Source organism: Schistocerca serialis, chromosome 5 (assembly GCF_023864345.2).
Source record: "Schistocerca serialis cubense isolate TAMUIC-IGC-003099 chromosome 5, iqSchSeri2.2, whole genome shotgun sequence".
Taxonomy (NCBI): Eukaryota; Metazoa; Arthropoda; class Insecta; order Orthoptera; family Acrididae; genus Schistocerca; species Schistocerca serialis.
Genome location: NC_064642.1, coordinates 51,244,180 through 51,264,892, shown reverse-complemented (window position 1 = coordinate 51,264,892; position 20,713 = coordinate 51,244,180). Strand labels below are relative to the sequence as shown.

At 46.9% G+C, this 20,713-nt stretch overlaps 1 protein-coding gene across 1 annotated transcript in view; it reads right to left on the bottom strand.

Moving 5' to 3' along the window:
- The window catches only part of LOC126481738 (protein apterous-like), a 308,879-nt gene that overhangs the window by 99,645 nt on the left and 188,521 nt on the right, over positions 1–20,713 (bottom strand). Inside the window, exons 3-5 of the mRNA XM_050105693.1 lie at positions 13,509–13,746; positions 13,356–13,418; positions 13,094–13,244 (exon numbers count right to left, since the gene is read on the bottom strand). Coding sequence (XP_049961650.1) covers positions 13,094–13,244; positions 13,356–13,418; positions 13,509–13,746 — 452 coding nt within the window. The remainder of the gene's footprint in view (positions 1–13,093; positions 13,245–13,355; positions 13,419–13,508; positions 13,747–20,713) is intronic.

The following is a 20,713-nucleotide window of genomic DNA, read 5'->3' as shown; positions in this document are numbered from 1 at the left end:
TTAAAGGGAAGTCCAGGCATTCGCTTCTTTTATTTGGCAAACTTATGCAGTGCAACACTACGATTGGGATTCTCTAAACACTCTTCCATAATCGCAATTCTGTGTCTCCACTGTGTACAATTTCATCCCGAGATCCGTCATATGCACCACAGCAGCACACCTGCACTACTGGCCATTAACATTGCTACACCAAGAAGATGACGTGCTACAGACACGAAATTTAACCGACAGGAAGAGGATGCTGCGATATGCAAATGATTAGCTTTTCAGAGCATTCACACAAGATTGGCGCCGGTGGCGACACCTACAACGTGCTGACATGAGGAAAGTTTCCAACCGATTTCTCATACATAAACAGCAGTTGACCGGCGTTGCCTGGTGAAACGTTGTTGTGATGCCTCGTGTAAGGAGGAGAAATGCGTACCATCACGTTTCCGACTTTGATAAAGGTCGGATTGTAGCGTATCGCGATTGCGGTTTATCGTATCGCGACATTGCTGCTCGTGTTGGTCGAGATCCAATGACTTTTAGCGGAATATGGAATCGGTGGGTTCAGGAGGGTAATACGGAACGCCGTGCTGGATCCCAACGGCCCCGTATCACTAGCAGTCGAGATGACAGGCATCTTATCCGCATGGCTGTAACGGATCGTGCAGCCACGTCTCGATCCCTGAGTCAACAGATGGGGACGTTTGCAGGACAACAACCATCTGCACGAACAGTTCGACGAAGTTTGCAGCAGCATGGACTATCAGCTCGGAGAGCATGGCTGCGGTTACCCTTGACGCTGCATCACAGACAGGAGCGCCTGCGATGGTGTACTCAACGACGAACCTGGGTGCACGAATAGCAAAACGTCATTTTTTCGGATGAATCCAGGTTCTGTTTACAGCATCATGATGGTCGCATCCCTGTTTGGCGGCATCATCGCGGTGAACGCACATTGGAATCGTGTATTCGTCATCGCCATACTGGCGTATCACCCGACGTGATGGTATGGGGTGCCATTGGTTACACGTCTCGGTCACCTCTTGTTCGCATTGACGGCACTTTGAACAGTGGACGTTACATTTCAGATGTGTTACGACCCGTGGCTCTACCCTTCATTCGATCCCTGCGAAACCCTACATTTCAGCAGGATAATGCACAACCGCATGTTGCAGGTCCTGTACGGTACTTTCTGAATACAGAAAATGTTCGACTGCTGCCCCGGCCAGCACATTCTGCAGATCTCTCACCAACTGAAAACGTCTGGTCAATGGTGGGCGAGCAACTGGCTCGTCACAATACGCCAGGCACTACTCTTGAACTGTGGTATCGTGTTGAAGCTGTATGGGCAGCTGTACCTGTACACGCCATCCAAGCTCTGTTTGACTGAATGCCCAGACGTATCAAGGCCGTTATTACGGCCAGAGGTGGTTGTTCTGGGTACTGATTTCTCAGGATCTATGCACCCAAATTGTGTGAAAATGTAATCACATGTCAGTTCTAGTATAACATATTTGTCCAATGAATACCCGTTTATCATCTGCATTTGTTCTTGGTGCAGCAATTTTATTGGCCAGTAGTGTATGTTTCACTGCAGCAAAAGCTACGTTCTGCGTGTGAGCTGCAGAAGGAACTCAGTCAAAGTCATTGAAGACCACTTCTAGCGACCCACGCGTCTCTACTAACAGCTTCCATCAACGACAAAAACAGCGACAAACCACGAAGTCCAAAGCTGCCGATTGACACTTAACCAGTACTCCATGGGCTCCGCGTTTGGAAGCGAGTTCAAAACTGCGATCGAACCTCGATCTAGAGCGTTTCGCAACTCTCAGCGCAGCGCTGCGTTGGCCCAGAAGTTTTATCTGTGAATAGCCGCGACCTTGCGCGTGACCACTCACCACGAATGGGTCTCACAAGTCAGAAAACGTCAAGCTGCACATCCCTCGTTCTTCCTATAGTCTGTCTCCGGAGACGCTTCGTGATTTGAATGCTCCTGCCCCAGTGTCTAGGAGGACACACAAAATACCTCACACCTCTGTATTTGTCAGAAAGAGGAACAACTACATTTTACACTTTTACCAGGCACAACTGTCAATGAGACTTGTAGAGGTAAGAAAGGCAAACCTATGTTTATAGCATTTGTAGACTTAGAGAAGGCTTCGACAATGTTGACTGGAGTGCTCTCTTTCAAATTGTGAAGATAGCATGGGTAAAATACAGGAAGCGAAAGGCTAAATAACTGGTACAGGAACCAGACGGCAGTTATAAGAGGTGAGGGGGATGAAAAGGAAGTAGTGATTGAGAAGGGAGTGAAACAGGGCTGCAGCATATCCCCGATGTCATTTAATGTGCACACTGAGCAAGCAGTAAAAGGAAACCAAAGAAAAATTTGGAGTAGGAATTAAAGTTCAGGGAGAAGAAATGAAAACTTTCAGACAGCAAATGGCTTGGAAGGGCAAATAAACGGAATGAACAGCATCTTGAATGGGGCACGTAAGGTGAACATCAACGAAAGCAACGAAAGGATAACGGAATGTAGTCGAATTAAATAAGGTGATGCTGAGGGAATTAATTTAGGAAACGAGGTACTTGAAGTAGTGGATAGGTTTTGCTATTTGGGCAGCAAAATAACCAATAATGCTCGAAGTAGAAAGAATATAAAATGTAGACTTGTAATGGCAAGAAAAGCGTTGTAGAAGAAGAGAAATTTATTAACATCGAATGTAGATTTAAGTGGTAGGAAGTCTTTTCTGAAGGTTTTTGTCCAGAGTGTAGCCACACATGGAAGTGAAATATAGACGATAAACAGTTTAGAGAAGAAGGGAACAGATCCTTCTGAAATGTGGTGCTGCAGAACTGATAAGGTACTGAATGAAATAAGGGAGACAAGAAATTTGTGGCACAATTTGACTCCAAGAAGGGATCGTTTAGGGGCCACGTTCCGAGACATTGAGGGATCACCATTTTAGCACTGGAGGAAAGTGTTGGGGATAAACATCGTAGAGAGAGGCCAAAAGATGAATACAGTCAGCAGATTCAGAAGGATGTAGGTCGTTATTCGGAGATGAAGAGGGTTGTACAGGATAGAGTAGCATAGAGGACTGCATCACACCAGTAACGCCAACAGTCAATCTTCCCGCTCAAGATAACCAAACAAAAAGCCTGCTATCATCACATTATGAGTGATTATTGGGAAGAGCTTCTGGAGTGTGCGTGATTGATAATGTAAGCCGAATTAAGGAGGTCCCATTTCAGCTGTAACTGTTCCTGATGTCCTGGAGGTGTGTGGGCATTTAACTAAATTTGCTGTACGTTTCAGCTGACCTGCTCGTAGAGCGTAAAGTGCAGCGCCATAGCTTGCAGGTCAGGGAGGTGGGACGGACCTGGGTCGAATCCGGGGGGGGGGGGGGGGGGGGGGGGGGAGATTAATGATGGCGGTATCGTGTACGGGTCAACATGAGTATGGTTTTTTGGCGGTTTCCAAAGCTCGTTTGGACAGGCACTAGGCTGCTGCTCAACTTTCTCAGAGAACACAACACGCAAACAGTTGCAATACGATAACTCAGACATCAAAATTTTACACGATTCACTGAGAGAGGGAGCACAGGGCATCCCTCCCTTTGGTTACCTCGACATCTGTGGCGTCAGATAAAAAGTGGACCCGTACTAGACGGCATAAACGCTAAGGAAAAGAACGAAGATAGATTTGCTTCAGATTTCAGACTGGCCTTTGTGATGTGCAATCCTTTCTACAATATACGCGCCAGAAGTTGCAGCATCTTGGAACTCGTACTGCACAGGACGGTTCCCTGTTACCGTGCCTCCTCGAGATGTCTTTGACCTAAAGAAATCACTGCAGTCAAACTGTTACGAAAGGACAAACGATGAACAATACGTATTTTGAAGAAATCCACTGGCAGAAAATGGGGATCAAACACTACTGTTCTCAGAACGATTGATATGGCCCTGTACTTTTCCACTGCAGAGTACGCCTTCCCAGAGTGGACTGGATTTGTCCATACGTGAAAAGTGAATGTCATCCTGAATGGAATATAACGTTAGATTTCGAGTTACGGATGCTCCAGCTGGCCGAGACAAAAAGACTGGTGCCTTTCAATATGCCATGAAGGTCGGTACTTGGCTGCGGTCCAAACAGTAATCCGGTTTCAAAAATTTCATGCGAGAAGGAAGCTGATAACTCCATTGGAATGAATGCGTAGCAGCCACTCCCTCCAACTCACATCGCACTGGTTTCAAGGACTGTCGTTTCCGAGAAAGGAATCAAGGACACGTCAATCACTTGCTGTTTTGCTGCAGTTTCTCCGAAGCTCAGCGCAACAGCTTACTGCAAAAACTGAGCCGTGAGGGCTCGGTTTGCTGGCCTACCCACCTCTGGAACCGCTGTCGATAGCCAACTTCTGGGTTGTGAACGGCACGTGACGGAAGGAGGAGGCTGGAGCAGCAGTGCCTGGCTGCGGGGTTGGGTTGGGCCGATTTGGGTTTGACAACGCATGTACCCAGCCGGATCGCCGAGCCACTTGTCGAATGTTGGATAGCCGCTAAGGAAGGCGACGAAGGTCGTGCTCTGGTGATGGGGACCTCCTTCTATTATTTGAAAAGGAGTTAAAAGGTTATTTGACGGCGGGGAGAGTGTACTGCTTAAGCTCACCTTAACTAGTGTTTCTTAAGGCGTTTTAGTAATTCATCCGCGTCGGGGAGGGGGGGGGGAGGTTTAACTGCAACTGCTGTGTTTGTACCTGCACTTTGTCAGTTACATTTACTCGCTTATCAACTTACCTAGACAGAGGCGTATGTATTTGTTGTGTACGCCATATCCATTCAATTATCTCTGTCAATCTCAGCAAGTTTCCGCTGATCTGATTGAAAGCCTTGTGAAGGCGTATGGCTTTAACTATTTGTTTTATCTAAGGTTCCGAGTTGTACGTATCTTGCTGAAGCGAGTCCCATCATCTGCGAGTGTATATTCTGTTTTTGTTTGAGGATGCTGCCTCGCGTGTGATTTATGGCGACATCCTGCCCAGCGCCCGAGGGGTAAGTTATTGCATACCTGGGTTGCGCGACTGCCACCCGGGTAGTAGGCCGTGGAGTTTAGCGGGATTAACTCATGAGCTTTTGTAAATTACTGAACGATTCAAATTTCATTCTTACTGTCCATAAACTCAGAGACTTTGTGTTTATTGAACAATGTTTCCTTTTGCTTATATTGGTAAATTTCAGTAGTTTGTCACTTTATGTCACTATAGTTCTGATGGTTTTCATGTTGTTATTAATCTGGAATTTTAGTTGATGAGTATGTTTTTCTTAAATAAATATTAATTTGGTGAAAACGACGAACTATCTGATGGGTCTCCCTTCGACGTGTTGATGTCTGATCCTTACCTATCCTGAACCTGTTACCTGGGTTTGAAAAACGCTGTGAAACTGACGATGATCCTTCCGACAAATGCTCCTGATTCGTTAAGGGGTGACACAGTCACCTTGGAGACAACAGCACAGCTAACTATTGCTTTACAATATGTGGAAATTAAAACGGCCTATGATCGCAAAATTTTTGCCATCACTGACTATTTTGACATGCACATATTGCTCCACAGTTATGTAAGGACTGACTGAGGTGGCGCAGTGGTTAGCACACTGGAGTCGCATTCGGGAGGACTATGATTCAGGCCCGCGTCTGGCCATCCACATTTAGGTTTTCCATGATTTCCCTAAATCGCTTCAGGCAAATGCCGGGGTGGATCCTTTGAAAGGGCAGGGCCGACTTCCTTCTCCATCCTTCCCTAACCCCAGCTTGTGCTCTGTCTCTAATGACCGCGTTACCGACGGGACGTTAAACACTAATCTCGTCCATTTATGTCAAGAAGATCCTCAAACATACAAAGCTCCTTTTGTTATAACGTGTGTGTATGAAATTTGGTATTATACTTGTTGTTGCACAATCACTATAATCTCCAGTTGTATCCTTCCCAATCTATCTTGAGGTCTCTCTTTTATATTCTGTTTTATTTGTGTTCATCAACAGTCGCCGCCCTCATAATGCCGTCCCTTACAGACGAAATTTTCATGTATCTTTAGTTGATATGTAAGATTTATTAGCTGTAACTATTGAATCTGCGAGTAAATTTTCAAATAATATTAATGCATTGTACAAAGTATTATAATTATTATTTATCTGTATATATAATTTTATATTTGTACCAAGCTGTTGGCAGTACAGTTCAATAAACCAAAGCAAAAAATTTATAAAATGGCTTTATGAAGGCTGCATCCATGAATAAACTGTATAGAGTAGCTGGTTTCTCTCTTCCATGTATTCGACTATCAGGAATGGATGACATGGGAGACTTGAAATAAAGCTTCCATGAATACGACGTAACACACTGTGCAGAGAGCAACTTTCCAGTAAGATTAAAATCGAGAACAAGCTTCTTGAAAAGTCTGGATAAAGAACTTTCGGAATGGTACTCACTATAAGAAGTTGAGCCAAGAGATAGCCAGTTGGAGTGTGATGAAACTTTCAGCACTCTCAACAGGCTACGAACAGGTGCTGCAGCAGTAAAGAGGAACTCATAAAAACGGTGTCTACGACTGTGACGAAGTGCAGGACATTATACAGACATCACGTTGTCCTGCCAGTCCTTACAAGTGCAGCCCCGAAGAACTAAGGCTGGAAAAGAACGCAGCAACTGACATCGCCCAATGTCGGACCGAAAATTTTTAAAAATGACTAGGACTCGAGGCTGACCTGAAAGACATACGGGCACGAAAACGTAAAGAAAGGAAAAGAAGGTAAGTGTTAATATAATACGAGGGCTGAATTAAAAGTATTGCCTACACCTTTGCTAATTGGGTTTGGATGGGAATATTTTAATAAATCAAACTCAGAAATAATCCTAAGAATATGATGTTTAATTACCAATAGTCACTTTTGCACATAATCACCAGCCACTCGGATACATTTCTGCCAAAGATGAACAAGTTTTCTGAAGCCGTCACGGAAGAAGTCGACACTCGGTTTCGTCAACCACAGTCTCACAGTTCTCTCAACGTCTTCATCAGAAACATAATTATGTCCCCGCAGATCGTCTTTCATTTTCGGGAACAGATGGAAGTCAAGCGGTGCTAAATCTGGACTGTATGGAGGACGCCATACGGTGGTGAGATTCAATCTCTGAAGTTCTGCTGTGGTAGCCGATAGCCAAGCAAAGCAATAATGTGACCCACATGTTCTTGTCAAATGCCGATTGTGCTTGCAATTTCTCTCTGAGTGATACGACGATAGTCCTGAATCAATCTGTCAACATTCTGCTTGTGAAACTCGGTGGTTGCTGTCACAGGACGTCCAACTCCTTGTTTCTCACGCAGGTCAGATGTTCCAGCCTCAACACCTTTAAACCTCCTCGCCCAACGACGCACAGTGCTCACATCAACACAATCACCATAGGCTGCTTTCATTCTCGGATAAATCTCCTTTGGAGTGACATCTTCTGCTGTCAAGAATTCAATGACTGCACGTTGCTTAAATCGCATTGGCCGACCGCTTGCGGAGGGTCCCATACTTTACACTGCAACAACACAACCGTTCAATACTAAGGCTTCCCGCCAACTGGAGCCGTCAAGAAGAGGCTACGGAACAACCCAATACCTGCCGCCTACCTATGCTGCCAAATGTTGAAGTATTACGAAGGTGGAGGCATTACTTTTCAGTCAACCCTCGTACAATGAACAGGCAAAGAAACTGGTACACCTGGCTAATATTGTGTAGGGCTCCGCAACCACGCAGCAGGGCCGCAACACGACGTGGCGCGGACTCGACTAATGTCTGAAGTAGTGCTGTGAGGAAAGCATGAATACTGCAGGGCTGTTCATAAATCCGTGAGAGTACGATGAGGTGGGGATCTCTTCTGAACAGCACTTTGCGAGGCATCCTAGATATTGCTGAATAATGTTCACACCTGGAGAGTTTGATGTCCAGCTGAAGTGTTTAAGCACAGAAGAGTGTTCCTGGAGCCACTCTGCACTATTTCTGGACGTGTGGGGTGTCGCATTGTCCTGCGGGAATTGCACAAGTCCGTCGGAATGCACAATGGACATGAATGGATGCAGGTGATCAGACAGGATGCTCACGTAAGTGTTACCTATCAGAGTACTATCTGGACGCATCAAGGGTCCGATATCACTCCAACTGCACACGCTCCACTCCATTACTGTGGTGTCACCGCCAGACACCACACTTGCTAGGTGCTAGCCTTTAAATCGGCCGCGGTCCGTTAGTATACGTCGGACCCGCGTGTCGCCACTATCAGTGATTGCAGACCGAGCGCCGCCACACGGCAGGTCTAGAGAGACTTCCTAGCACTCGCCCCAATTGTACAGCCGACTTTGCTAGCAATGGTTCACTGCCTACGAACGTTCTCATTTGCCGCGACGACAGTTTAGCATAGCCTTCAGCTAGGTCATTTGCTACGACCTAGCAAGGCGCCATTATCACTATTGATATTGAATCATGTACCGTCAAGACCGACGTTCATCACTAATGGAATAAAGTTAAGTATTCCACCAGCTACGTCCGCTTTTCTAAATTCTAATTTCCTTGTCCTGTTCCAGACCTCACGCCAGCCTGCGTGAGCTAAAACGCGTGCATTTCGGCCTCCTCTAGTAACACGGTGTTGGCTCTCCTGCCAACCACAACAATTACAGAGCCTTCACCAGCTTCAACACTCCCCTGCTGACGTGCAGAGTCCATGAATTCATGAGGTTGTCTCCATACCCGTACAGATCCATCCGCTCAATACAGTCTGAAACGAGACTCATCCGATCAGGCAACAAGTTTCGAGTCATCAACAGTCCAATGAGGGATCGATGGACGTAGGCGAGGCATGAAGCTTTGTGTCGTCCAGTCATCAAGGGTACAGGAGTGAGCCTTCGGCTACAAAAACCCACTTCGATGATGTTTCGCTGAATGGTTCACACGCTCACACTTGTTGATGGCACTTCTGTCACGTTGAACGATTATCTTCAGTCATCGTTGGTCCCGTTGTAACAGGATCATTTTCCGGCCACATCGATGTTGGAGATTTGGCGTCTTAAGGGATTCCTGATATTCACGGTACACTCGTGAAATGGTCGTATTGGAAAATCCCCAGTTCATCGCTACCTCGGGGATGCTGTGTCCCACCGTTCGTCCGCCGACTATAATACCACCTTCAGACTCACTTAAATCCTGACAACCTGTCACTGTAGCAGCAGCAACCGATCTAACACCTGCGCCAGACACTTGTCTTGCAAAGTCGTTGCTGACCGCAGCGCAGTATTCTGTATGTTTACATACCTCTGTATTTGAATACGCTTGCCTACACGAGTTGATCTGGCGCTTCAGTGTAGTTACGTTAAATGTCGTCCATCCCCGAATGAAGCGCCCGCGGCCGGCACAGTCGCCTTGGCGGTATGAAGAGTGAAGCGCCACTCCAGGCTGTGGGTCGCCGCATGGCAGCGCCCACGCCACGCGTTCCGTGCCAGCGGCTTCCTTCCTTTCCGGCCTGGCGAGCACGGCGGGACTTCTTGCCGGCCGCTGGACAAACACTGCGGACGGAGGGCGCCTGCCGTGTTTTTCTGCCGCCCCGCCACCACACGCGTCACGCTGGGCGCGTGTGCGGCCGACAGCGCCCACCCCCCGCTCGCTTTTTCGGGCTGCGTCACCCTCGGGCGCGCACAACGCGGGCAGCCCTCACCGCTGCCGGTGTATCCACTTCCGGTAAGAAGCCCGCGCAAGAACTCCGCCGACCGAGAAGTGTATGGCGGTATGACGAGGCATGCCGTGTGAAACTGACATCTCTCAACAGGGTGCATCTTTCGAGCCTAATATGTGAAGTGCTCCCTCTCTCCGAGCCTCGGAGTCTCTGTGGCATCACGACCGCTGTATGAACCCACCACCCCCATCGGGATGCAGGTACGTGAGACAAATTACGTGACATGCTGCTCCGTGGATTCAGCTGGTAACGTTCATTGGCGGCGCCCCACTATTTATCTACACCGCTACATCACCAAATCAGTCTCTTGGCCCTTTCAGAGCCGGCCGATTTGGCCGAGCGGTTCTAGGCGCTACAGTCTGGAACCGCGCGACCACTACGGTCGCAGGTTCAAATCTTGCCTCGACCATGGATGTGTGTGATGACCTCAGGTTAGTTCTTGGGGACTGATGACCTCAGATGTTAAGTCCCATAGTGCTCCGAGCCATTTGAACCATTCTGAACCCTTTCAGACGCTCTGGCTACACCAACTTCCCCCATGTATTTTTCCCCAATGGAAACCCGAATTTTCAACCTTTTCATCACGTTGAAGTGCTGCCAACTGTTGGGCACCACAATGAAAAGTCAAGATAGCAGTGCGCAGCAGCTCTGACCACCAGAATACATGGATGTGGTTGGTCCGCTACATTCCACTGTATAACTGAATACTGTGGCAGAACTAAAGCTGTGAGGACGGGGCGTGAGTCGTGCTTGGGTAGCTCAGTTGGTAGAGCACTTGCCTGCGAAAGGCAAAGGTCCCGAGTTCGAGTCTCGGTCCGGCACACCCTTTTAATCTGCCATGAACTTTCGTACCAGCGCACACTCCGCTGCAGAGTGGAAATCTCATTCTGGAAACATCCCCCAGGCTGTGGTTAAGCCATGTCTCCGCAATATCCTTTATCCTTTCTTTCAGGAGTGCTAATTCTGCAAGGTTCGCAGGAGAGCTTCTGTAAAATTTGGAAGGTTGGAAAAGAGGTACTGGCAGAACTAAAGCTGTGAGAACTGGGCGTGAGTCGTGCTTTGGTAGCTCAGATGGTAGAGCTCTTGCCCACGAAAGGCAAAGGTCCGGAGTTCCAGTCTCGGTTCAAAACACAGTTTTAATCTGCCAGGATTATTGAATGATCATTTTACTATTTATTACAATGAATATTTCGTAATTAGTTATTTTAGACCATAAAGTTATTTTACACCATAGCCGGCCGCTGGTGGCCGAGCGGTTCTGGCGCTAAAGTCTGGAACCGCGCGACCGCTACGGTCGCAGGTTCGAATCCTGCCTCGGGCATGGATGTGTGTGTTGTCCTTAGGTTAGTTAGGTTTAAGTAGTTCCAAGTTCTAGGGGACTTATGACCTCAGCAGTTGAGTCCCATAGTGCTCAGAGCCATTTGAACCTTTTTTTTTACACCATAAAATGTACAAAGTATATTTTGAAAGCGAGTACATATTTTTGTATAAATCTTGCATCTAGAATCATTTAAAAAATCACCTACGAGCGTTACAACATTAAGAAAAAATTTCCTTCCTCCAGAAAAGATTCAGGCCCGAAAACGTTAAAAAAGGAGCAAGCCAGGGTAGCCGTGGTCTCAACGGTGGCCAATAAGAAAAGTGTGCTGTCCGGTCAGTGGAAGTACAGCTCATTCCTATACATTCTGTTGGTGCCAGGTACTGGAAAGCGCGTAGCAGGACAGCGTCTTGAGCCGTGTGTGTGTGTGTGTGTGTGTGTGTGTGTGTGTGTGTGTGTGTGTGTGTGTGTGTGCGTGTGCGTGTGTTTGTTGTCACACAGTGCTTCCCTCACTTTTGGTGCAACTTGTAGTTAACTCTCTCCCGTACATGGTCAGTATTGTGTGTATAGAGAAGACCAGACAGTATCACAGGTGTGTACACAAGTTCTTAGTATATGTTCAAATGGTTCAAATGGCTCTGAGCACTATGGGACTTAACTACTGAGGTCATCAGTCCCCTACAACTTAGAACCACTTAAACCTAACTAACCTAAGGACATCACACACATCCATGCCCGAGGCAGGATTCGTATCTGCGACGTAACGGTCGCGCGGTTCCAAACTGTAGCGCCTAGAACCGCTCGGTGACTCCGGCCGGCTCTTAGTCTATGTAAGGGTGAGTACTAACTTTTATTGCATGGCTGAGTGCTTGTATTTTAATCATTTGAGCCAGTTGAGCAATAGTCCTCAGTGAACGACCTGGTAACGTTATTATGCCCTTTTACCAAATGACATAAAAAACTTAGGTAACGCATATTTGCCTGCATATTTTGCCGATTTCCTACTAATGTTAGTGTCATTACTGCAATGCTTTCCTTTGTAAAGAGTGAAATCGCGAGTTCGACTCCCAGTTCACCAACAGAAATAGAGGGTAAAGCATTGATAATGCTGGCCACTCGTGCTCTTAGGAAACAAGCGTCCGCCGAAGAACCCGTGGCAGAAGCCAACAGGCAATTTGTCAAAGCCTTAACAATTAAAGCTTTATGATTAGCCTTGTATGGAGTGTAGCCATGAATGGAAGTGAAACATGGACGATAAATAGTGTGAACAAGAAGAGAATAGAAGCTTTCGAAATGTGGTGCTACAGAGGAATGCTGAAGATTAGATGGGTAGATCACATAACTAATGAGGAGGTATTCAAAAATGGTTCAAATGGCTGTGAGCACTACGGGACTTAACATCTATGGTCATCAGTCCCCTAGAACTTGGAACTACTTAAACCTAACTAACCTAAGGACATCACACAACACTCAGTCATCACGAGGCAGAGAAAATCCCTGACCCCGCCGGGAATCAAACCCGGGAACCCGGGCGTGGGAAGTGAGAACGCTACCGCACGATTACGAGCTGCGGACTGAGGAGGTATTGAATAGAATTGGGAAGAAGAGGAGTTTGTGGCACAACTTGACCAGAAGAAGGGACCGGTTGGTAGGACATGTTCTGAGACATCGAGGGATCACCAATTTAGTATTTGAGGGCAGCTTGGAGGGTAAAAATGGTAGAGGGAGACCAAGAGATGAGTACACTAAGCATATTCGGAAGGATGCAGGTTGCAGCAAGTACCGGGAGATGAAGAAGCTTCCGCAGGATAGGGTAGCATGGAGAGCTGCATCAAACCAGTCTCCGGACTGGAGACGACGACAACAACAACAACAACAACAACAACACCGTACGTTTACGGGTCTCGTGTTAAATGGCTCTATGGTTCAGTGCAGGACTACATGGGTCGAGTGAGCGTTCACGAAGTGTTGCAGCAGCAGCAGCAATAGCAGCACGTAGCGGGTAGCGGGTACTCACCGAGACTGGCGGTCATGTGCTCGAGCTCTTTGGTCTTGCGCTTCCGCGGCCGGCCCTTCTGGCGCGCCGTCGTCGCGCCGCCGCCCCCGCCGCCGTTGAAGAAGCCGAGCTTGCTGGGGTCGTGGACGGGGGGCGGCGCCGCCGCGGGCGGCGTCGGGACGGACAGGGGCGGCGGCCCGGCCAGGCCGTGCGGGTGGTGCGCGTGCGGGTGGGGGTGGACGTGCGGGTGCGTGTGCGTGTGCGTGTGCGGGTGAGCGTGGCCGTGGTGGTGCGGGTGGGGGTGGGGGTGCGCGTGCGGGAGGAACTCGGGCGACGGGAAGGGCGGCTGCTGCGTCGGCGGCGGGGGCGGGGGCGGCGGTGGCGGCGGCGGCGGAGGGGCCGGGCAGGCGGGCGGCGCGAAGTGCGGGGGCGGCGCCGGCAGCGGGCCGGGGGCGGGCGCGGGGGCGGGCGGCGCCTCGCAGCGCAGCTCGTAGTGCAGCCGGCAGAAGACGGCCGCGTCGCGCATCCCGTAGTGGTCGCCCTTGGTGAGCAGCGCGTCGCACGCGGCGCACTTGAAGCAGTGGACGTGGAAGACCAGGTCCCGGGCGCGCAGCACCAGCTCCGTGGGCAGGATGGCCGCGTGGCAGCGCGCGCACCGCCGCACGCCGAACAGCCTGCCGGCAGAGAGGGGCGCACACTGAGCGCGGCCTCGTACCAACAGTAAACTAGACAGCTACGACAACAAAACAGTCACAGATTTAAAAACAATGTCAGGAACAAATCGGAAAGAAGACAGGGAACGTACACAAGGCAGTAGCGTGACCGAAACATACTGTGAACGAACCCACAACACTGTGCAGTGGCGCACTGCTTGTGTACATTGTAGGGACTAAAAAAACATGGTCACGTGTGAATAGGACTCGGGCTCCGAGGGTTACGTATAAACTTTATTGTGTATATAGGGTGTTTGGAAATTCCCTTAACCCTTTCCAACCTGGCCTGCACAATCGTGCGGATTCAGTTTCAGATCTGCTGTAGCCCAGCATCACTTTCCTGTGTAACTCTGGACTGCAACGATTCTGTGGGTTCACAGCTTCTGTTCTGCAGTTGTTTTGTTGACTATTGTAGCCACCAGAACACAGCAGACCATTTCAAACTTCAACGAAAAGACAAAGCCTTGCGTCACCAAGATAAACAAAATATGTTTTTCTATATTTAGTTAGTTTCAGAAATTTCTGCATGATTTTAGATTGAGATATTTCATTTAACTTATGTAAGTTGTTCGAACACAGGCATGGAGTGCCTTTTGGATATTATAAATGTTTGTATCTTGGGTAACAGGCTCATGCTAGCGACTTCTTGAACAGACTATCGCACTGAGATTTTTTCAGTATTTTTACCTAATTCCAGATGTCATAAAGTATAGAAACTGATACCCAACCGATAAACTTTTAAGAAATTTTCTCTCAGGGTGGAAAGGGTTAAGGGGGGTAGGACGTCAAACGGGCCGACTTGGAGCAGGAGAGGTACCACAGGACATTTTAATTTCCACTGGCTATACTATTACAAGTAAATTCGTAAAACGTTGTCAGCATGACAAGGAAGGATTCACACTCGTAGCAGCGGAAGTTCTAAAACATAACAAAATAATTTTTTTTACCTGTGAAATTTCATCATTTTTTCACTTACTATTGGCTGCATTTGTTGCTATAGGTATACTTTTCTTCATAAGTAAGAGAGACTGTCCGATGAATTTTGTACTGCACACAAACCATACTTACAAGTGTCTGAAACTCTAGAATCTATTTAATTTATGAAAAAATTAATGAGCTGTTATGTTTTAAACTTCATGTTTAGAAAAAATCAAATTTTGTAGTTAATTATCTCAATTTTTACCACAGTTTTTAATAGATTTGGAAAATTCTAGAGTTTCATACACCTGTAAGTATGATTTGTATGCTGTGCAAAATTCATCAAAGAATCTCTCTTACTTGTGAAGAAAAATGTACCTATAGCAACAAATGCAGCCAACAGTAAGTGAAAAAAATGATGAAATTGCATGTCTAAAAAAATTATTTTGTTATTCTTTTGCACTTCCACTGCTATGAGTGAATCCTGAATCCTTCCTGGTCATGCTGACAAAGTTTTATGACTTTATTTGTAAAAGTATAGACAGTAGAAAATAAAATGTCCTGTGGTGCCTCTCCTGCTCCAAGTCGGCCCGTTTGACGTCCTACCCCCCTTAACCCTTTCCACCCTGAGAGAAAATTTCTTAAAAGTTTATCGGTTGGGCATCAGTTTCTGTACTTTATGACATCCCCTTAACAGACTTCTAGGACTTGTAGAGATGAGTGACTATGTAATATTTTGAATAGGAACCCATGTCTAGAAACGTGCCGTGGAAAAGGAAATTGTAGGACGGTTCAAATTCAGAGGTTTAGCTCATCTACTTGTGCTGAAGGAAAGAGAAAAGTCTCAAGAGTTGCTTGTCCTGGTTTGCAGTAGGATACATAGGATGACGTGCCACTGAATGTCCGTCAGGAAATGTGGTTTCAGCGTGATGATGCACCGTCTCAATTCTCACGTGCGATTCGGAGACATCTCAACACACCATTTGGTGAAAGATGGACAGGCAGAAGTGGTCCTACCGCCTGACCGCCGCAATCGCCCGATTTACCTCCTGTTGACTACTTCTTGTTCAAAATGCTTCAAATGGCTCTGAGCACTATGGGACTTGACATCTGAGGTCATCATTCCCCTATAACTTAGAAATACTTAAAACTAACTAACCTAAGGACATCACATACATCCATGCCCGAGGTAGGATTCGAACCTGCGACCATAGCAATCGCGCGGTTCCGGACTAAAGCGCCTAGAACCGCTCGGTCACAGCGGCCGGCGACTACTTCTTGTGCGTACGCCAAGTTTACTTTACGAAATTCCTGTAGACAGAGGAACATCTGCTGGCACGATTTTTGGCCGCTGCACTAGAAAATGAAGAGACGCCAAGTGCGATAGAGAGTACCAGAATAAGCTTCGTAGGTACAATGTCTGTGACAGCGTTGATAGTCGCCATATCGAGCCGCTGTTGTAATGCATCAGTATTATTCCATACGTACAGTATGCTGGGTTCTTTTGTGATTTGCAATAATGTAAACACTTAATGTTCAAGTGTTAATAAAAACAAATGTGATTACTTCATAAATGGATGTTGTGTAATCTGTCCTTTCGAATTGTTGCCGAATAACTGTGCTGCGTCTCGCCTAATTCAGTCCTTCAAGCAGAAGTGGATAAGTTAAACATCTGGACGGAAGCCGTCGTAGAACGGAAACGGTACGTTTCCGGAGGTGGGTTCCTACTAAAAATATTATATACTCACTCCCCTCTACAAGTGCTAGAAGCTGGTAACGGGAATTTCCGAACACTCTGTATAGACAGTTAATCCATCCCGAGAATGCAGAACCTATGCTTGTTATCGACTTTGATACTGGCAAGACATCGGTCCTGGAAATTCTAAGACTTTCGAGAACTGAAGTCGGATAACGAATGACAAAAGAATTATTTGTTTCGTGTAATATAATTACAAATCAACAATTTTCTCATTATTTCCTTTACTTCTACTGTAAAACCTTGCTTCTTGCCAAATTCCATGATTCTAGGTCATCTGGAAGTACCCTATAGGTTCTGATGACTTGAGTTTGCTAGTATCAAAATACCTGTCATAAATGGCCTCAACTTCTTATTACATTGACTTAGGGTCTTCAGTTGTTTACTCCGCCAACCGACGCAGACCTTAATGTGTGGCATTCGGACGAACAGCCCTCTCCCCCCCCTTACACACAAGAGAGAGAGAGAGAGAGAGAGAGAGAGAGAGAGAGAGAGCGCAGTGATTATTATCCACTTCGCAGCACTGTACAAGAAAATTTAGCACGTCCGTTTATTGTAAAAATACACACAGGAATGTGGAACAGATTTTTAACAACCACTCTAGCTAAGGTACACAACTTATAACCACACAAAACACGATGTTTTTGTAGCCGTTGTGAGTTCGTCCCTGTATTACTTGACCACAGTATTATTGGACTTGGGATTAGGGCGTTTCGTTCGGCTTGTCATCGGTCAGTGGGTAATCGGAGTTGACAGTATACACACAACTGATCTGCAAGCACTGACACGGTGATTTCTTATCCTTATTCACATTTCTTTACTGCAATGTTACAGCGTGTTTCCAATAACGGCCAAGTGCAGCCATAACGTGGCTGAGTTATGCATGTGCATCTGTTTTGTTTTCATGTTCGACCGGGCGTCTCATGTGAACTTTGTTTAGGGACTGAATTATGAATCAATTCCGTTAGTTGCGACAAAGGGCTTTTCTTCATTTACTTGTAATCCGATGAACCTCCTGCCAGGCACTTAATTGTGAATTGCAACTTGCGTGTCGGAAGCGATTACGTTTCCCGCTATTCCTCTAGCCCATTTTGTGAATAACACGCTACATGTTTACGTAGATAAATATGTGTTACGCTCCTAAAAACTGATGATGACGTAGTGTGATTGTTTTACCAAACACTGATCATGCCAGTCCAACAATAAAAATTAATAAAGCCAGAAAGTTTACTTATATCCATATAGTGCGATTTGCTCCATTTAAGTACCTAAGGCTATATTTTAAAAATGACTCAAGTTAGTTTACGCAGCCTTCAGCGGCAACGCGATTCTTTTCGTAATGTCAGTAACGTATATTTACCGTAAACGTAGGTAAACATAATGAAAATAACACACAAAGTTACATATAGAAATTGTAATTATAATCTTCGATTATCGCTACTGTGTAAAGTGATTTAAGCCCACTATTTTCAGTTTTACCCCAGCTACGTACTTTCTTAAACCTCATATACTTAAAATGTATGCAGTTACAAAATAGCGGCACGACTTACAGACACGCTGAACTTCAACATCATAAACAGAATCTCGTGCCCCCATTATAAAGCTACATATACACTCCCAAGCCACAGTAGGGAGTACGAGCGCTATCTAAATGTTTGGTATTTAACACGTAAGAGGTGCACAACGAACGTTAACGATTTCGTCTACCAAGATTCGAAAGATCTACCTCCGAGCCGAACGCCATCACACAGGGGTAACTCCTTCGCCAGTGGATACCACGTAACATAATTTCGGCCGCAGAAGTTATATGTGAGAGACGATCCTGACAGCGTTACTAGAGTACGTCAACATATTTGAGTACAAATGGGCGGGGGGGGGGGGGGGGGGGGTTGTCAGGTAACCCAAGGAACAGACAATGAAGGGCTGTAGACAGACAAGAAACATCTGTACGAGATTCACGTATTAAGTGAGGGAAAAATGACTGATTATATGACTCTGCACTCCCCCGAACCTCTCTTATCTCATACGCATGACGTATACGCCAAGTGTACGAAGGTGACATCGTTCATCGAATACAGGTTCTCTAAATTCGTCCACCAGGGTTTCATGATACCTACATTGTGTTTCTTCCAAGGATTTCCATTTAAATTCCGCGAGTATTTGTGTTACTCCGAACTGTAACTACCTTGGCAGCGCGTTTTTAGATTCGTTCGATTTTTGTTGTGTCATGCCTGCTTGAAAATTACTCCAAATATGTACTAAGATGGTATCTGTTCTCTCGGGCATGTCCGAGAGAACAGATACCATCTTAATATATATATGGCTCACCGGCCACTTTACCATCTTCTTCTTCCGTGCGAATGCACAAACAGTGCCCGAACTCTTACGGGAATCGGCAATGCGCCGCGACTAAGGAGTATAATGGGCGGGGCACTACGAATGTGCAGTACAATACGTTGAGAATGTGGGTTTCGCGGGAGGCGTGCCAGAGATAAATCCCTGCAGTCACGCTATCCTCTGTGTCCTCGGTGGCTCGGATGGATAGAGCGTCTGCCATGTAAGCAGGAGATCCCGGGTTCGAGTTCCGGTTGGGGCACACATTTTCATCTGTCCCCGTTGACGTATGTCAACGCCTGCAAAGCAGTTAAGGGTGTTCATTTCATTTTAATTACTCCAAAAACTGAAACAATACAGCTGACCGCACTAGAGTCTTATTTGCGATTTCCTTTACAAAGCATTTCAGTTTCCCAGAAGGTTTGCCACAAATACGTTAACCATTCTCCTTCCCTAATACTGCTTTTAGGTGACTGTGCCAATTCAAATCCTGTCTTACTGTTAATATCACCCCGAAATAGTCTGATTCCAAGTGGTTCTTCTTCGAAATCAAATGGCTCTGAGCACTATAGGACTTAACATATGAGGTCATCAGTTCCCCAGAACTTAGAACTACTTAAACCTAACTAACCTAAGGACATCACACACATCCATGCCAGAGGAAGGATTCGAACCTGCGACCGTAGCGGTCGCGCGGTTCCAGACTGGAGCGCCTAGAACCGCTCGGCCACACCGGCCGGCTCTTTTCCTTCGTTGCAGACATTTTTATTAAGCTTCGAAACTGCTGCAAAAGTCATGTGGTCTAATTTCCAATCTCCATCGTTACTTTTTTATGAAGGTGGTCACTGATATTGTATCCCTTCATTAGGAAATATTACGTTCGCACGTCAGTCGTAAACGCGCTGTCAACAGCTGGTTACACGGCAAAGAGAAAGCATGAAAGAGCTGCTCCGACGCGGAGTGGCTCGGCGTCGGGCTGTCAGATTAGAATGAGAAGTGAAAAGGGAGGCGGGGGAAACGGCCAGCCGCAACCGCCAGCCTGTGTTTCGTCAGGCGGGTAGCAAGTAGCCGGCACCCTGCAGAGCGGCCGGCGGCCAGCAGGTAGGCTGCGATCGCAGCACGCCGCCGCCACTGCCACCGCCGCGATTTAGAGCAGCTGTCTGCCGGCTCGAGACTGCATTTGCATACGTCCGTCCTATCGGCCGCCATCTGCCTCGTAAACCTGCGGCTGCTGTCCACTGCCCGATCTAGGAGCCAGGACCCCCGCGTACCGCAGTTTCCGCACACCTGTCGCCTTGCTGTCGGACACTGCTCACTTTCGGTCTGCTCAAAGTCCGATTTAAAGTAGTCGCAAGCTGACAGGCAGCGAGCCGGCCTGCTGCCGCCAGGAATACACCAATGGCAGCCCGGTATTGTCTGTACCGACTTTACTGCCACTGGCTGGCTGGCTGGTTGGGGGAAGAGACCAAACAGCGAGGTTATCGGTCTCATAGGGTTAGGGAAGGATGGGGAAGGAAGTCGGCCGTGCCCTTTCAAAGGAACCATCCCGGCATTTGCCTGGAGCGATTTAGGGAAATCACGGAAAACCTAAATCAGGATGGCCGGACGTTCACAGAAATTCTGTGTTGATGACGTGATTGCACAATTGCGTGCAAATTCTCGTCAGCCTACACATGTTGATTGTGAATCGAGGAAGTACAGTACATACTGACGAAACTAAAATGAGCTCCAACATGGAAATTAAGCGTTTCCGGACACTTGTCCACATAACATCTTTTCTTTATTTGTGTGTGAGGAATGTTTCCTGTTATTATGACTTTTGAACACTACTAAGGTAAATACATTGTTTGTTCTTTATCAAAATCTTCCATTTGCTAACTATGCCTATCAGTAGTTAGTGCCTTCAGTAGTTAGAATCTT